Source organism: Poeciliopsis prolifica, unplaced genomic scaffold, assembly GCF_027474105.1.
Source record: "Poeciliopsis prolifica strain line A6 unplaced genomic scaffold, Auburn_PproV2 SCAFFOLD005, whole genome shotgun sequence".
In the NCBI taxonomy this organism is placed as follows: Eukaryota; Metazoa; Chordata; class Actinopteri; order Cyprinodontiformes; family Poeciliidae; genus Poeciliopsis; species Poeciliopsis prolifica.
The window spans coordinates 13749245-13766136 of NW_026562380.1; the positions used below are offsets into that span (position 1 = coordinate 13749245).

Consider the following 16892-nt stretch of genomic DNA (forward strand, 5'->3'; position numbering starts at 1 on the left):
ACGATCAGACAGATGAACAAACATTTCAACAACAAATGCCCAAAAAACAGTTTGGTATGTAAAAATAACCCCCTCACAAATAACAAGAGCTGATATAAAAGACTGCAAAATAAAAGTGGTGTGGGTGTTTCAAGATGCACAATAAGAATGTCTTTGAAAAACAATGGGCTGCATGGTCGAGTCACCAGAAGAAAGACATTACCACAAAAATGCCATACAGTATCCCACTTACAGTACATCAGGCAGTAAAGAGACGAGTGTCAACATTTCTGGATTAAAGTTATTTGGATTGATGACACCAAAATGTTTATTGAACAAGAAATCTGGTGGTCCACAGTTCTCTTCCTGATATCTTGTTTGGAAGAACAGTGGAACAAAGTGACCTGATCTGATTGATCGCATATTTTTTGTGTTTGTGGGTAATGTCTGCACATTCCCACATTCCCAGCTGAGGGAAAATGAAGTGGCAGGGGCAGTTTGATACTTTGATCAATGTTCTGTTGGGATTCCTGAGAGACCTTGGAATTCTGCCATGCATGTGGGTGTTACATTGACATGAACCGCATATCTAAGCATTTCTGTAGACGCTGGGCTGAATTTTATAAAACGGTACAAACTGTGTCACTGGAGAGAGTTCTGTTAAGTCTTGGTGAAAATACACAAACACACACAAAACATTTTCTGCCATTTGTCATCATGCGATCCTGACACAGGCTGGAAATAATTACTGTACACTAATCAACGGTATGTTCCCTTTTGATAAACTTAGCCACAAACATAGGTGAATGATTAGATCTCTTGACAGATGTATTTTGTCAATCTCAAGTTTGCATTGTCTCACATGACATAAGAATAAAGAATATTACATTTTTAGGCGTGAGCAAGAGCATTTATATGTTATAGTTTACAAATAGAAAGAATTGAAGGCTCTAATTTGTTAAATCAAAATGTCTCAACAAAAAGTACCATTCACTATACAGTACTGGAGACATCCTGGTGGGGTCGCTATGTCGGCACGCCGGGGCAAGGTCACACAGTGTACCGTTCTGCTGTACTCGCCCCTCACGCTTTCTGCTGGAGCAGCTTCTTCCCTTCCTTCCCTCTCCACTGACTGCCGCACAGCCATGGCGGACAGCGCGAGCGAGAGCGACACCGACGGAGCGGGGAGCAGCTCGGCCACCCCGATGTCATCCTCCGCTTCAAATTCTGGGAAGCCAAGTATAGTCATTTCACAGTTTCGCCTGGAGGAACTGACGAACCGTCTTGCATCGTTGCAGCAAGAGAACAAAGTTCTGAAAATTGAGCTTGAGACGTTTAAACTAAAGTGCAAAGCCCTGCAGGAGGAGAATCGGGACCTCCGCAAAGCTAGCGTCACCATTGTGAGTAACGTTAGCCAGCTAACTAGCTACACGCTGTTCTCATTCAACCAAGTATTTTGCTTTTGTCAGTAAGTTAGCTGCTGGTGGTGGTATTTATCCAGTGGGGGCTGGTTCTCGCTAATAAATTTGGGGCGTTATGTGGTGGTATTATTAAAAAATGAACACAACTCTTGGATGTTTTGCTAGCTTTGCTAATAGTTAGCTTGTTGCTAAGTAAGCCAGCGGGGTAGCGTTTGCCAGGTGGTTGGGCAATGACTGGCAGCTACTTTGCTTTGTTGTGCTTTGGCTTGCTAAAAAGCGCCAGGACCAACATGTGCACCACACCTTGATGGCCCGTTAGCTGATAACTCACACCGCTGTCACTACTTTATAACCAAGGGGGATACAGTAACTTGAGTTAATAAATAGCCGTGTAGCAATGTTGGCACATGCTGACGCCTCGTATGTCTTCTTGCTGGGTTAATCAGCCAAGCTTCGTAGATATGTGAAAGCGATCCGTGGGACGGGTGGGGGGATATTTAGGCCAAACTTTACGACGTAGCGAAATGCCACGCCGTTAACGTGGACAGGTCGACCTCCCTGCTCGCCGCTTCACAGTTTCGGGAGTTGCGTGCAGCTAATATACGGGGCGACTCGGTCGCATTGAAAAGTTGACACATTGTTTCTGCTTGATGAACCCAGTTTAGCTATGAGGACACTGAAGAAGAGATGGGAAATGAGACAAGCAAGGACAGGCATGTCATCACTCTGTAATGCTAGCTGCCGTGGCTGTCCCAACACACTTCTCCTGTGCCCTCGCTGCTGCAGTCTTCCCTTCATTAAAAAGTCGACCTTTACTGCAATACCTCTCGACTTCTTTGAGAAAAGTATGCTTCCTCATTGACTTGCAGACTTCCCTGCAGCCAGATTTGGTGGAGCATCTATCTATTTGTTTTACAGACACATCTAAGAAATTTTTACACATGCAGTTTGATTGTAAAATAGATTATTAAAATGTTAATGTTTTTGATTGATTTGGAGCCCCCTTTACCAATACAGAATTTTCTTTTTCCTTTCCTTTCTCACCTTCCAATATTTATTTATTTATTTATAGGGACTATAATGCATTTATTAAATATGGAGTGTTTCAGCATACAAAAAAGAAAAACAAAAATAAATCACATTTTAACCTACCTCTCTTATTTTGAAGTGTGAAAAGCCCTTTGGCAGCCCACAGCATATGAATTTGTGAAAATGTGTAAAACCCTTAGCTATCCCATGTTTCACTGAGGATTTTGTTCTTCTAATTTCTTACCATATTATCCACTTTGCAGGAGTCTTAGCTTCCCGCATATACGGCTGTACTCATTGCTTTTTGCTGTTCCAATTTAATCAGGATAAAGATGAAAACATTATCCCATGCCAGGTTGCTAGAGTCTGTTTAACTGACGTTTCCTTTGGCACTGTCCCCATTTGTTTTATGTTGCACAGCAAGCAAGAGCCGAGCAGGAGGAAGAGTTTATCAGCAACACCTTGTTCAAGAAGATCCAAGCTCTCCAGAAGGAGAAGGAGACATTGGCAGTCAACTATGAAAAGGAGGAAGAATTCCTGACGAATGAACTGTCGAGGAAACTTATGCAAGTGAGTGATCGGATCAAGAGGGGCGGAGATCGGCTTTGCAGAATTGCCAAACTTTCAGAGTTTTGACCAGTTTTTGTTCAGTGATCATTAGTGGATGATTTAAGCACATCTTGAAGGTAATTTTAGAGGCTTTGTACATCATAATGTTTTTTGCATCAAACTCATTTTGTCATCCATCAAAAATTTTGGTGCTAGAAATTTCACCTCAATTGCCTGTATTGCCTCAAAAGTGAACTTAATTGGTGCTCTGTTTCACCCAACTTTATGTAAAAGTGGGCCAAGGAAAATGTTCCTTCACCAAATATTGTGTATTTACAGGTAAAGCTATAACATCCTACTTATAATTGTGTATAAGTCGGGATGCGTTTCTGGTGCAGAAGCAGTTTCCAGGAACATTAGTGTTAGCCAGGTGGAGTTTCATGAAGGGAGATTTCTTACCTGTTAATTATTTCCAGTATTTTGTTTCACTCATATCCCAGTGGAGCATTCATATTTTCTTTTAAATAACATTTTTATATTTGTTTGCAAACACAGAATTCAAACTCAACCATGTTTTTGTGAGCTGACAGTTAAATGCATTCATAATATCAGACACACTTACCAGAAATCTGAATTAAATGAAGTGTAGTTTCCTTCAGTGTTTGTGGAGGGTAACCATTGCTAAAATATTCACAAGTTATGGCTGTAGAGCTCTGGGTTGTAATCTTGAATAGTTTGTCTTCTTATATAAGAAAGTTTGGACAATATTCATTGAGCTACTGCTGGAGGCAACGTGTGGCGAAGAGGTAGACCCCATAATCACAGGCTGTTAGTACTCGACACTGCCGCCTAAAATTCAGCTTTCCCATGGCCCCCCACTTCCTTCTTTCTCTGCCCAGTTTTTGCCTGTTTGCTGCAAATTAAGGCACCAAAATCTTCCAACAAATCAGCTACTGTTGCACCTTTACCTGGAGATTAGAATGACTTTAATTGTGTTATAAAATACTTGCTGTGACAGAATAATAAGTTACAAATGCTAAAACTTACAGATGCGACTTAAACTTCTTAAAATGTTGTTCATTTGCCCTAATTTCAAACCAAACTTCAAAACATTGATATTTTGTACATTTTGAAAAATTAAATTTGAGGAATTTCAAACTCACAATGGATGGAAACGTTTTAATTCTCAGTCCCAATGGTGACATTGTTTCTGATCTGGTTTTCTCTGCTTCAGGAGCAAAGAAACAAAAACCGATGGAAACATGATAGCTCTGCAACGTCTCGCTGAAATGAAACCAAACAAGCAAATGTTCAGAGTCAAACGTAGGAGATACAAAATTATACTTTAACGTCTTAACCTGGTTGGGCAGCAGACTATCTCCAACTTTGAATTTAAGGCTGCCCTGTGTGCTGAGAAACTCACTGTATAAACAGCTAAATGTGGTGTTTGGTTGTAACGGGGTAAATGAAATGTCTTTTTAAGAGTGAGAACAGAGAAATCTCTAGCTGCAGAGGGAGGATGCACTGCTGAAGCCAAAATAGTCTGCAAGTTCATTAAAATGACTGCTTTTGGTTTGCCACAATTTCCTGAATATCTCTATTCACATGAATACTGTGGACTGAGAACTAACTGTGTGCGAATTTAGCTTATTGGTACCATCCACATTGAAGGAAACATTTCCACCACTGAGCAGGTATGGGAATAAAAATGCTTCCCCCACACCCCCCTCTTCTGTATTTCACATTAAGTGAATTTAAATTCTTTTTCCATATTGGTTAGCGAGTTATATAATTCATAACAGAGATGCTCTGATCTGCTCTGCTGGGCCGCACCCTGGTTTCGTTTTTAATTCATGAGCCCAAAGTTCTGTGGTAGCCATGTAATTTTTTCCTGTGTCTCTCCGGGAAGTTCGTCCCCAAATTCAATACAATATTTTGTTTTACTTCAAGTATGTAAGCCAAATGTATAAATCTTTATTCAGGCTGCTGCTCTAGCTCATATTTTCTCTTTTGTTTTTGTACATTGCATGCATTTTGTTCATCCCCTTTTTTCCTTTGTCTGCCTTTCTGTTATAGCTCCAACATGAGAAGGCGGAGCTGGAGCAGCACTTGGAGCAGGAGCAGGAGTTCCAGGTCAACAAGTTAATGAAGAAGATTAAGAAAATGGAGAATGAAACCATCTCAAAGCAGCTAACCCTGGAACAGGTAGGCTTGTTCTTCAAAACGAAAAGCGTCTATAAGCAGCCTGTCAGCTCAGCTACAGTTTTAATGTCTACATCTTTTCCTTGTTCTTCTTTACATAATTTTATTTGTGGCAGCAACAGACTCTCCCACCTGGGAATGAACTTTACTGCAGCAAACTTTTTTTGAAATTAATTTCTATTTACAGAACTAAGCTTCAAGATTAATGAATAATACCTCCATGGTATTAGAATCTTTTTTTTTCTTCATAAATTTAGTGTAATAATGCCAGAAAGAACAAAAAGTTCTTAGTTTATCTTTATTTCTATCAGACAGAAATTAAGTAGAATCATCATTCTCATAAGATTTAGACTGTTTGCTCTCAGCATTATTTTTAGAATATGGCTGCAAGAAGAAAAATATGCTTTAGCTCCCAGTACAAGGACTTACCCTGCTATTCATTGTGTTGCCATGAAGCTGCTGCCTGCTGCCCTCATCACTGCCTATATAACAGGAGAACCTTCACCATGTAGTTCAGCTCCTACAATGTAACCGTATTGCATTAGCATGCTGGACATTTTTTTGAGAGAGTATATGATTATTATTGTCAGATTGTGGAATTTACACACACATAAGGTTATAGTTCAGGAAAACTGAAATGAGAATGCAGCAGGGTTAATTCCCAGTATTTTTGCTGGTATGGCGATGGATCAGTGTCTAGGACATCAGCGTGTTTTGTTGTAAAATGTACATTTTGGCCCTAGAATGGTGTGAAAATGCCAGTTGAAAGCTTGTGAGGGTGTCATCATTCTGTAAAATCAGGTGCGTGCTAATTAGGGTTAAAAGGCTTCTCAGAGAAGAGGAAGCCATTACTCCTAAAGGAACATAAACAGCCAGATTAGTTTGTAAATTACCTGAACGACATGGACCTTCATTTTGGAGACATGGGATGTGATGAGACTATAATTGTAGTATTTGAAGGCCATGGCCAGTGACAATAAGCATACCTGGATTTAACTGAATATACGGGGAAACACATGCTCATTGTTTTTGTCAATTAATCAGCAGCTTGAGAGTCGGGTGAAGGGTTTTTGTGTACTGCACTGTTGATTCGGCTTGCTTTACTCTCCGAGGACATGCTGACAGGTCTGCTAGGTTTCGTCCACACACAAAAAAAACAAAATGTCTGTTTTTGTATTTACCAATGTGAGGTAAATCCTTTTCCAGGCCTGAAAACTGAAGTGGGTTTCTATTTTCATGAATCTCGCTGTGAATGCTCCAATCAAACCAGCAGGCTATCGTATTACTCTTGTTTTTGATTCCTTGATGCAGATCATTCTCCTCTTCCTCCTCCTCCTCGGGGAGCAATATGCCAGAGCTTTTCTTTTACAGACTGAGAGGTACACACTGCAGCTTAAAAACAAAACAAAACACAGTCCATCCCTTCAATCTTGCAGCAGTTGGCACCACCAAGGGTGGATTTGATTTGGGGTTTCAACTCTCGACTCCTCATCCCATAGTGTTTGTATAGCTTCTTATGTGCCAAGAGTCTGAACATGGAGGACATTTATGGCGCTGGGTAATTTTTTGACATGTTTGTGCTCTTACATGTGTGACGGGCCAAAATTCGGTGGTTCTTTTTGGAACAGGTTTATCAAGATGTAGTTCTTGGGTTCGAGTTACAGGGTTTTCTGTCTCTGAATGCCATTCATTTGTCTTTTCTGTTTCCCAGTTGAGGAGGGAGAAGATTGACCTTGAGAACACATTAGAGCAAGAACAGGAAGCTCTGGTCAACAGGCTGTGGAAACGCATGGACAAACTGGAGGCAGAGAAAAGGTAGAAAACTGCTGTCTCTTGGCAGCTTTGTGTAAACAGAATTGTTAAAAGATAACTTCTTCAAGATGAACGTTTTATTGTCATGTAAGGAATGGTTCTCATTTATGAAACCAAGGCTGGAGCACATTTTACCTAACATGTTTCTTCCATCCTTATTAGAACTTTTTGTTCTCCACACTTCAGAACTGTGTGTCTCCTAAAAAAATGTGAATATGGTTATTATCTTGATTAGGTTTATCGTGTGATTAAAATACGGTTTATATTTGTTCATTTTAATTTGACAGCAAAGGAAACTTTAGTTTATTTAGAAGCAAAAGTCACACTCTTGTCGATTATTTACATGGCAAAACTTAACATTAACTGCTTTTATTAGTAGAAATGTAATTCTAAATCTATTTTAAATTTGCAAGCCCAGTTTTTTCTGAAAGTAGGCTCATTTAATGCCAGTGGGCAGAGTTGCACTAATTAAAATCACAGTTTCTGTAACAAATTATTTTTAAAGTCTTGAAACAAAAGAACAAATGTTTTTAGGCAATTTATGCTCAGACATCAATGGAGAGCACATTTGTGTAAGTCTTTTTCTATTCGTGTGTTCTGTAAAAGGTGCTTAAGCTAAATGTTTATTTTTTTCTTTTTGAGTTTTTATGAAAGCATCTACGTGTCTAAGTCAACATTGTATCTTTCTTTTAAACAAGAATTCTTCAGGAAAAGTTGGACCAGCCCGTATCGGCTCCTCCATCTCCAAGAGACGTTTCCATGGAAATAGACTCACCGGAGAACATGATGCGGCATATCCGCTTCCTGAAGAACGAGGTGGAGAGACTCAAGAAAAGCCTGCGCACCACCGAGCTGCAGCGTAAGTTTTCACTCTCCTTCATCTTATGACCCAAGGTGTGTAAGTTGGCCTTCCTTGATAATTTAATGATGACTAGTAAAACTGACTCATGTAAACAAAGGTGGAGAGTTTGTTCTGCCCTGTTTTATCTGATATCACAAACACCATTGAGAACAATCTGTCTGGTTTCATGGCATTAGGTTTGTTTCAGCTTCATGACCTCCATCTTCTCTGGATGCAATAAACCAATGTTGTGACTGAAAGTCTACAAAACTGACCTAATCAGATTTTTAAATAGGGTTCATCTCCAGTCTTTATTATTAAAAGGTAGCCAGTGTTTTGTCTTCACTTTATTATTATAGCCTTGTCAAAAAGCACACATTTCAAAATGTTGACGTCGCTATGAAAACGGTTCAAATAAATAACTAAAGTAAGCAAAAAATGGTTTATGAAGACCAAAGGTGTTTGCTTTGGGGAGGGATATCTCTCTGCAGGGTTGAGAAAGTTGCAAAGATGTTTTGATCTGTACTGTTTTCATATCCCACAGTCAGCATTTTTGCTTTCCCAGCTCTAGCTGTTGGCAAACTTTCACAAAAGTCCCACGGTAAGTGAGGAAGTTTGAATCACCAGAGATTTGGAAATTGATTCATGGCCGGGTGACAACAAAGCCGATGCAGTGATTGTGACAGCTGATCAACTTACGCATTTACATTATCTGTAAATGTTTTGAATGAAAATATTTAACTCAGAGATTTGTTTTCAGTGGACCTTAATTAAAGTTTTATGATATAGTATAAAATACTGGACTCTCTTCTCTGTTACAGTGAATAGTTTGAGTGATAATCCGTTCAAGATCATTCATGTCTTTAATGATATTGTATAAGATATGCCTCTGCAGCCATACAGACAATAAGGCATGGATAGGTTATTTAAAAACGTGCAACAATCAGAATTATATGGTCTGTTTTTTTAACTAGTTTTTTGTTTTTTTTTAGACTATTCATCTTTCATCTTAGGGAGCAACATTTTAAGCAGAGATAAATTCTCCATACAATAGTTGTGGGTCATTTTTTTACACAAGAAGCAGAGGCGACATCACTGTTGGAATGCAGAGCTCTGTTAAACGTCATTAAATCAGACTAGACGCAAAGCAAGTTGGACTTTGGATTTTATCTTTCTGCTTTTTTACCACTAGGGGGAGATGCAATGCTAAATATTTTAACAAACTTGGTGAAAAGACAATTTTCAACAAGACTGCCATGGAATAACCAGCTGTGTTATCCGAGACTGGCATTGACCCATTTTGTTGGGAAAACAAAAACATAGGAATGCACAAACTGGGTTATTTTGTGAGATTACTGGAACACAATGTGCCTTTGTTTGGATATCTCAGTTTTGTGTGCTACTGGTTCGACTAGCTGAATATTGTTTCAGGTGTTCTTTATTTTACCACCTTGTATTATATCTGTGATTTAAAGCTGACGGTGTTTTTTTTCTTTCTGTTCTTTTTATTTATTTTTTGGTCTGTCTAGACACAGAGAAGCGTGCGCAGTACATAGAGGAGGAGCGGCAGATGCGGGAGGAGAACATTCGATTGCAGAGAAAGCTTCAGAGGGAAATGGAGCGCAGGGAGGCGCTGTGCCGGCAGCTGTCAGAGAGCGAGTCCAGTCTGGAGATGGATGATGAGAGGTAAAAGGTGCAGCATGCCACAGTAAAGGTTGCCACTTGGGTCAGAGTAATTCTGACTTCCACTGGTGTACAAAACGATATCCACAATTTACTTCAGTAGATAAGTCAGATATTCTTCATCAGAGTCCTGACCAAAGTTTGGAAAGCATTTAACTTGTTGGCATTTAGTTTGGACATTGTAAATTAAACAACGGGTCATTAAACGTGCTAGTTTGAAGAGATTGAAAACCAAAACAAAGATGAATAACATTGCAAGGTTGCTGTTCAGATCACAGCTTGGCACTAGACACTTGAATTTGGCTTCTTCTGTTTTGAAGGTGGAACCTGTACAGATCCTTGCAGAAGACCAAACCTGTCTTGCTAAGTTTGAGGCTGAAAAGTTCTGAGAATTTTAACAGGATTTTTTGTGATTAAAACAAAATAGTGCATAATTGCAAAGTGGGAGAAAAACATGCAATACTTTTCATAAATCATGAAAGTGTAACAAGAAAATTTTTTAACTAGGTAGATTGAATGTGAGGAGTAGTCATTCCCTTTTTTCATGATTAATTATGTTGAAGCCTCAAAGAGGCGACCACGAACCCAGTGGTCACTTAGACGGAGCGCCAGTGTTTGTTTTTCAGAGATAAAACCACCCAGGAGGTGAGCCATTGCTAATTGACTCCACCAAAAGGCCTTTATGTAAGAGTGGCCAGATGGACATGTTAAGGTAGTGTCCCTTCAGTAAAGTGTAGGGGTGTTTTTCTGTGACAGAAACTGGACCCCTGGTCCTGTCAATTAAACCTGAATAAACTGAAGAGGTAAATGTTAGGGTTTTCATCAGCTTCATCTTCATCAACTCTCTGTAACATAAAACACAACAATTTTTTTATTGTTGCTGATGAATTGCATCTCTGCCAGGACTTTTAGTGTTATAGTCTATCTATGAACCATCTTTGTCAGGTTTTCTACCCGTATTTAGCTCTTGCCACCTACTTTGTGTTGCTCTATTTCCTAAAACTCTAATAAAAAACTTTGTGCTACTAACTTGACCTTTGAAGAAGTTGAGGGTAATTATACTTTTGCAATGTGCTGCATCTCATTTTGTGTTTTTGTGGAGTTTCTTTTCCTCAAGCAAAGCGAGAACAAGACCAAATGCAGCAAATCATTCTGGCCACATTAAAGCTTACACATTGCAGAGCTCAATCAGCTTTTCGTAGTTGTTGATTCCTCTTACTTCTGACAGATCTTCTTGTAAATAAAACACGCAGGTTGTACCCACACTGCAAAAACACAACATCTTACCAAGTATTTTGGTCAGCTTTCAACTACAAATTTCTTTGTACACCTGAAATAAGACAAAACTAATTCATATCTTTTTAACAAGATATAGCAGCTTGTTTCAAGTCAATAATTCTTAAATATTTATTTTTAAAAAAATGCTAGTTTCACTTAGATTTTTTCACTTGGAAGAAAGTATTAAACTGAAGTAAATAAAAAAAAATCTGCCAATGATACTAGAACTTTTTGGTGAAACTTTATTTACACTGTCATAAACATTACATTCATTCAATTCAAATTTGTATTAAAAATGCATTAAAGGTGTAAACTTTCCATTATTTGGTAAATAACACTTTAAAAGCAAAGTTGCATTAAAACTTGCTTTAAAAGTCAATTAATTGTCAACTTTGCATTTAAAAAGTGACTGACTTGAAACAAGCTACAATATCTTGCAGAACAGTTCCTTGTTTGTTTTTGTCTTATTTCAAGTGTATGAAATAGGACATAAAGACTTTCTGCCTTTATGACTCAGTCAGTTTTTATGTTCATACATTTATATGTTTTTTTGCAGGTTTTCATAAAGTTCTCTGATTTTTCTTGCACTAGGAACTAAACCATAAACTTGGGAGTCCAGGTGATTTCCTGCTTTGTTTATAAGTCTACAATGTCTGCTTTATCGAACTGATTGGGGCTTTATGGGATTGTTGGCGGTTAGCGTGCTAATACAATGACCACAAACTATGCAGAAGTCCTTTACACAAAGAAACATTTACTGGTTCATTGGCAAAAGTGCTACTACAAAGGTTTTGCCTGCCATTTGTGCAGCTACTGGAAAAACAGTCTGCAGAGTTAAAAATGATGCCAAACAATGCATTTTTAGATTTTCCTGGCTTCAGGTGTCTAATGGGTGTTTCAATTTTAGGGTGCGACACATCTTTGACACCACAGGATGAGGAGAACACACATGATGTCATGATACTGACTGAAAGTAAACCAAATCATTCTAGGTCATGAGCTGTCAATTTTATGACTGGGAGCTGTAACATAAGACAGCAAAAACCAGTCACATCATTCTGTATTAGTAAGGATACATCTTGGACCAGATTTATATTGAAAAATGAATAGGAACTTGTATGTTTATTGCAGCTTAGCAATATTACTTCCATATCACAATGAACATCTATAACGTCTACAATCTGTCTTGCTTCAGACTTGAAAGTGATCTTCCTGTTTACCTGTCATACCACTAATCTAACACCAGTTTCTCCATTTATGACTTTCTGCCTTTATGACTCAGGCAGTTTATATGTTCATACATTTATATGTTTTTTTCGCAGGTTTTCATAAGGTTCTCTGATTTTTCTCAGGTACTTTAATGAGATGTCTGCACAAGGCCTGCGAGCGAGGACCGTGTCCAGCCCCATCCCCTACACTCCTTCCCCCAGCTCCAGTCGACCCATATCACCTGGTGAGGACAAACCATCAATAAAAAGCACCTTTGAGGTCAATTATTGTGACTTATCATCTTTGATCCAAGTTTTATCTTTGTGACAAAGGTTGTATGGTAATTGTTCTGTGTCTAACCTGGTGCAAACATTCATAAACAAGGCATTTTAATGTTCTATACGACAGGCGCTGCTCTGCTCCCAAATCCTATCTGATCTTCATCTGACTTAAGGGCTTTTGGATTAGAAAACCAAAAGTATAGTTTAAACTAAGGAATGCTATATTTACTTGTGAAAGTTGCAATAAAATAAAACAGTTTGAATACACAACCAGTCACTGAAAAATTTGGTCAGCAAAACAGAGTCAAGCGTAGTCAAGTGATTTAGTGCTATATTTTGCTAACTATAGTTTATAGGTATTAGTGCTGCTTTTGACAGTTCTCAAAGTGCAGTTGAGGTCACCAGTCATATATAGTGCACAGCGTTCCTGCTGAATTTATAGCTTTTGTCTTGCACAACTTCATTGGGTTGGAATTGTGACATTGGAATCTGGTACCAGCCATTAGCATTTGTTGAAAGGTCAAATTTATGACTTACTGTTGCTCACACAGGAAAGATGTCTTCAGAGTGGCCTTACTTTCAGTAATCTGTAATCCAGATTTTGCAAAACATCGGAGGCAGCAAAGAAATCAATGGCCATCTCCGTTTGGTGCTGCTTACTACAATTTGACCAACTTTGATATCTTTGTAACAAATAGACTCTGAAAAATGTGCAATGAAGCAAGGAAATTGAATTAAATAATTTAAACACATGCAGCTATTAACTTCCATATCTGTGGTTTAAATATGACTCCCAGTGGGTGATCGCTCTAAATTTCACTCCACCTTCTCCTCCAGGGCTCTCGTATGGGACTCACACAGTCGGCTTCACCCCTCCAGCAACGCTGTCCAGAGCTGCCATTTCCCACTACAACACCCCCGCCCTGCACATCCACGGAAGCTCCTCTCATGCCGTAGCAGTAAGTAACATCCACAAGTTATTGTCCCCAGCTCTTTAAAATATTGGTGGAGCTTTTAGGAGTGTTGACCTCCAGTCTTAAAGAGCCAGTGCGCTTTGTATGTTTCTGCTCCCAACACAGCAGATTCAAAAGGTAGAATGATCTCAGCGTTTCATCAATGAATGTAAAAATATTCAGTTTTCTTTTTTTTTGTCTGAAACTTTGCTCAGTATACAGTAAGAAAGTTGCTGAATTGACAGCACTGGGGAAGCTGTTGTTAACTGCAAGTGTGCAGACATTACCCAAACCATCATTCCTTTTACTTATTTTCTGGGAAGACAAATAAAAAAATCCCAACGTCCTTATATCAGGTAACTTCGAAAAGAAATTGAGTAATAATATTTTGTATATTCTTCCATTTATTTCTTATTAAAAACATTTTATATTGCCCTTTTTGAATTTTTCTTTAAATGCAAAGAAACGACAGCTTGTAATTTGTCATTACCAACGGTCCCTGGCCTAATTTTAGGCTTTGACTATTTGACTATAAGAGTGACTCTGAGTGCTCTTAGGGTTTATGTGTCTAATGTTTCAGTACTGAAGTATTTCCTCGAGGATTTGGGTAATTGATGTTCACCACCACCATCTCCAAAAGCTCAGCATAATTAGCACCTTTCAGATACAAAGCAACGGTCTGTAAAAACCATGTTAAATAAATGGCCTCTGGTGCTGAAATATTCTTGGATTTTTGTAACAAAGACCTCAGCAGATTGTTTTAATGCTTGTTAAATCATGTTTCTAGTAGCAAGACCTCGAGCTACACAATTCTTATTTGGAACAATGACTAAAGATATTTTCTGCCTCTCAGCTGTAATTCACAGCCAGGAGGTTTTTACATGAAGATGTTTTGAATAGACATAATTGCAGACATAGTTGAGACATAAAGTAGCACCACCCTCTCAGGAACACACCACTTTTCATATATTTCTGCAGTGAAATATTTCAAACTAAAACCTGGCCGAGAAAACTCTCGGTTTTGGTTCTAATATGGGTGCACTCTGTTGCTGATGTGGGTTGTACTTTCTGCAGCTCATAAATGATCTAAAGTCAAGTCAACAGCATGTTCATGTTTTCAACAAGTTGATAGCAAAATGATTTTACATAACTGTTTATGACTGAGTTGATGTTTTAATGAGCTGGTTATTGCAAGCGTTTGTTCTGGGGAAGCAACAATTCCTTATCAGTTAATGTATCTTTGTGTTTTGTCAATGATTGCAAAACAGTTGGTCTTAAGATGCGGCTTAAGTGTTGTTATTCAGACATTGATGACTGATATTCCCATGTTAAGCAATGCAGGAACAACTCTGGTCACATTTACCTTTTTTTAGCTTCTCTTTGAAAAGATTTTAAACAGTAGAAGTGTATCTTTAAATTTTTCCACACATTGACTCCATTCACCAACTCATACCTATGTTGGGCACAATATATTTGGTTAAAAATCCTTTTGAACCTCCACCCAGTCTCTGAGGCGCTGAGCTTCAAAATGATCCTGTCTGAACGATTAAAACCTCCCACTTCCTTTTAGTGGTCTGCGTATCTGGAGACAATGCTCCTGCTCCTTATTTACAAGTTTAAAGCACTTTCCTCCAGGAATGTCCAACCCTGATCCTCGGGGAGCTGCTGTCCATTAAGTTCTGCAGAATCTATTGGATCTATTGGATCGGTTGTCAGAGCAGGGGCAAACCCTGTGACATCATAAGTGTTGATATCCTTTTAGCTAAACCAAGTCTCCTCTTGGTTTAGCCACAAATTCTGTGTTCTTGTCTGTTTATACAAACATAATTTATATTTATTTTCTCTTTCTTTCTCAGAGGCCCTCCCCAAGAAGAAGCACCAGTCCCGACAAATTCAAACGTCCAACGCCACCGCCCTCTCCCAACACGCACTCAGGGGCCCAGCAGGCTCAGCCGCCACTCCCCCCACCAGCCCAGCCCATGGTCCAGTCCATGTCCTCCCCAGCAGCCATGTCACAGCATGCAGCGACAGCACCACCACAACAGCCTCCCTCCCAGCCTTAACGCCACACTCACTTGCGCGCACACACACACACGAAGTTTCTTTGTCTCTGCGCATGAATGCGCATTGAATGCCACGATGCTACCGCTGCAACTTCCATCATTACCAGCTCTGGAAGTGAAGTTTCTCACTCTTAACAAAAGTCCACAAGACGCAGCTTCAGATGTTTCGGAGGGAAAAGGAAACAAGAAGGCAAACTCTGCCTCAGTGACGGCAGCGGCCTGCCAAACCCACGTGGCGATATTTAGCTACTCTCAAAAGGAATGGATGGATTTCAGAATAAAAGCTCCTGGGATTTGTAGGATAATTGTTCCACCCTCTGTCTTGTACCTGTTATGTTCTTTGTTTGGGACTCTAGCTGGTTGGAGTTGTTGTGGCGCTTCTAAGATAGCACAAACGGCACAGTTAGTGTGTGTCATGGTGGTGTTTTATTATAGGTTGGATGTTTGGATCGGTGGATGTACAGCTAGAGAACTGGATGGATTGATAGATGGTTATTTTTTTCATGCCTATAAAAAGACATAGCAGTAATTTTCTGCACTCCAGTTCTCCCCTGTTGTCTTCTAAGCCGTGTCATCATGACTCCAAGTTAATCGTGGCTTTGATTAGGTCCTCAAAAATTGTCGTGGAAGGATGTTCTCCGTTAACAGGGCATTGGATCAAAACAGAACCTGCAATGCAGTTATTTTAGTTCCCGGAAGCCTTGAGTTTAAAACGAAAGTTTAAAAAGGAAAAAAAGTAAATAAAAAAAACATCCATGAAGATGGACACTGGTACATACACCAGAGATAAATGTCACCAAATATAGTCCAAGGTGTTACAGCTTAGTCATGTACTCAGTCTTCTCTCTGATCTCTATCTGGTGTATTTCTGAAAGCTTCTATCATCCTAATGGATATTTCTCATCAGAAAAAAAAGCAAAAAAAAAAAAAAAAAAAAAAAAAGCATAAATCTCTTTACACTAAATATACATACTGCTAAAGCATTCTGACTGAATGGTACTGTTGACTAAATTTCTATGTATGATTAAAGCTCTTGACATGACGATACCCGCTTTGTCAGTTTTATGGGCAATTGCTTCTCGTTTGTAATCCTGTGAGGGTATAAAAAGCAACCCACTTGCAGCCTTCTGTTATGAGTTTTCCTAGGCAAAAATCCATTGATTTTTATGCACATATTTATCAGATCACTGTGTATTTAGCCTGCCTGTAATGTTTCTTTGTGGAAGTTATCATATCTTCTAACAGTAATTGATGGAGAATGTTTGTGCCTTAAATAAATCTGCACCATCTAAAAGCCCAATGTGATACTGTACAAAAGACAATGCTTCCGATGAGGGGATTCTCAGTAAATGTCCAGCGCTGTACGACAGGTGAGTCCGTTTTAGACCCTAGTGCCGTTATGGTTCGGTAACATTAAAACAGCTTTTACTTTGCAAGTTGTGTGTAAATTTCTAATTTTGTTCCTTGAAATCTTAACTGGTCTGCCAGGATTCCTGCAAGGTCTTAAAAAGTCTTCAGTTTAAAAGGCTCAAAACGTCTCTGACGCATCCAGATTTTCAACAACAGCTTGAAATTGCGTTTGGTTTCAATAT

At 39.0% G+C, this 16892-nt stretch overlaps 1 protein-coding gene across 1 annotated transcript; it reads left to right on the forward strand.

Moving 5' to 3' along the window:
• The first annotated feature begins 1042 nt into the window (after window positions 1–1042).
• LOC129359968 (coiled-coil domain-containing protein 6-like) lies at window positions 1043–16347 on the forward strand. The gene is made up of 9 exons (XM_055029972.1): window positions 1043–1379; window positions 2850–2999; window positions 5055–5183; window positions 6892–6995; window positions 7691–7851; window positions 9363–9519; window positions 12147–12247; window positions 13122–13243; window positions 15094–16347. Exons 1-9 carry the CDS (start codon window positions 1125–1127, stop codon window positions 15298–15300), a joined length of 1386 nt encoding a protein of 461 aa, XP_054885947.1. The 5' UTR covers window positions 1043–1124; the 3' UTR covers window positions 15301–16347.
• Window positions 16348–16892: the final 545 nt, after the last annotated feature.

What these genes read in the sequence shown, in the direction of transcription:
- LOC129359968 (XM_055029972.1), top strand. Translation starts at nt 1,125, where the DNA reads ATGGCGGACAGCGCGAGCGAGAGCGACACCGACGGAGCGGGGAGCAGC. An exon ending in TGTCGAGGAAACTTATGCAA is followed by an intron (nt 3,000 to 5,054) that starts GTGAGTGATCGG and finishes TTTCTGTTATAG; the next exon opens with CTCCAACATGAGAAGGCGGA. An exon ending in AGCAGCTAACCCTGGAACAG is followed by an intron (nt 5,184 to 6,891) that starts GTAGGCTTGTTC and finishes TCTGTTTCCCAG; the next exon opens with TTGAGGAGGGAGAAGATTGA.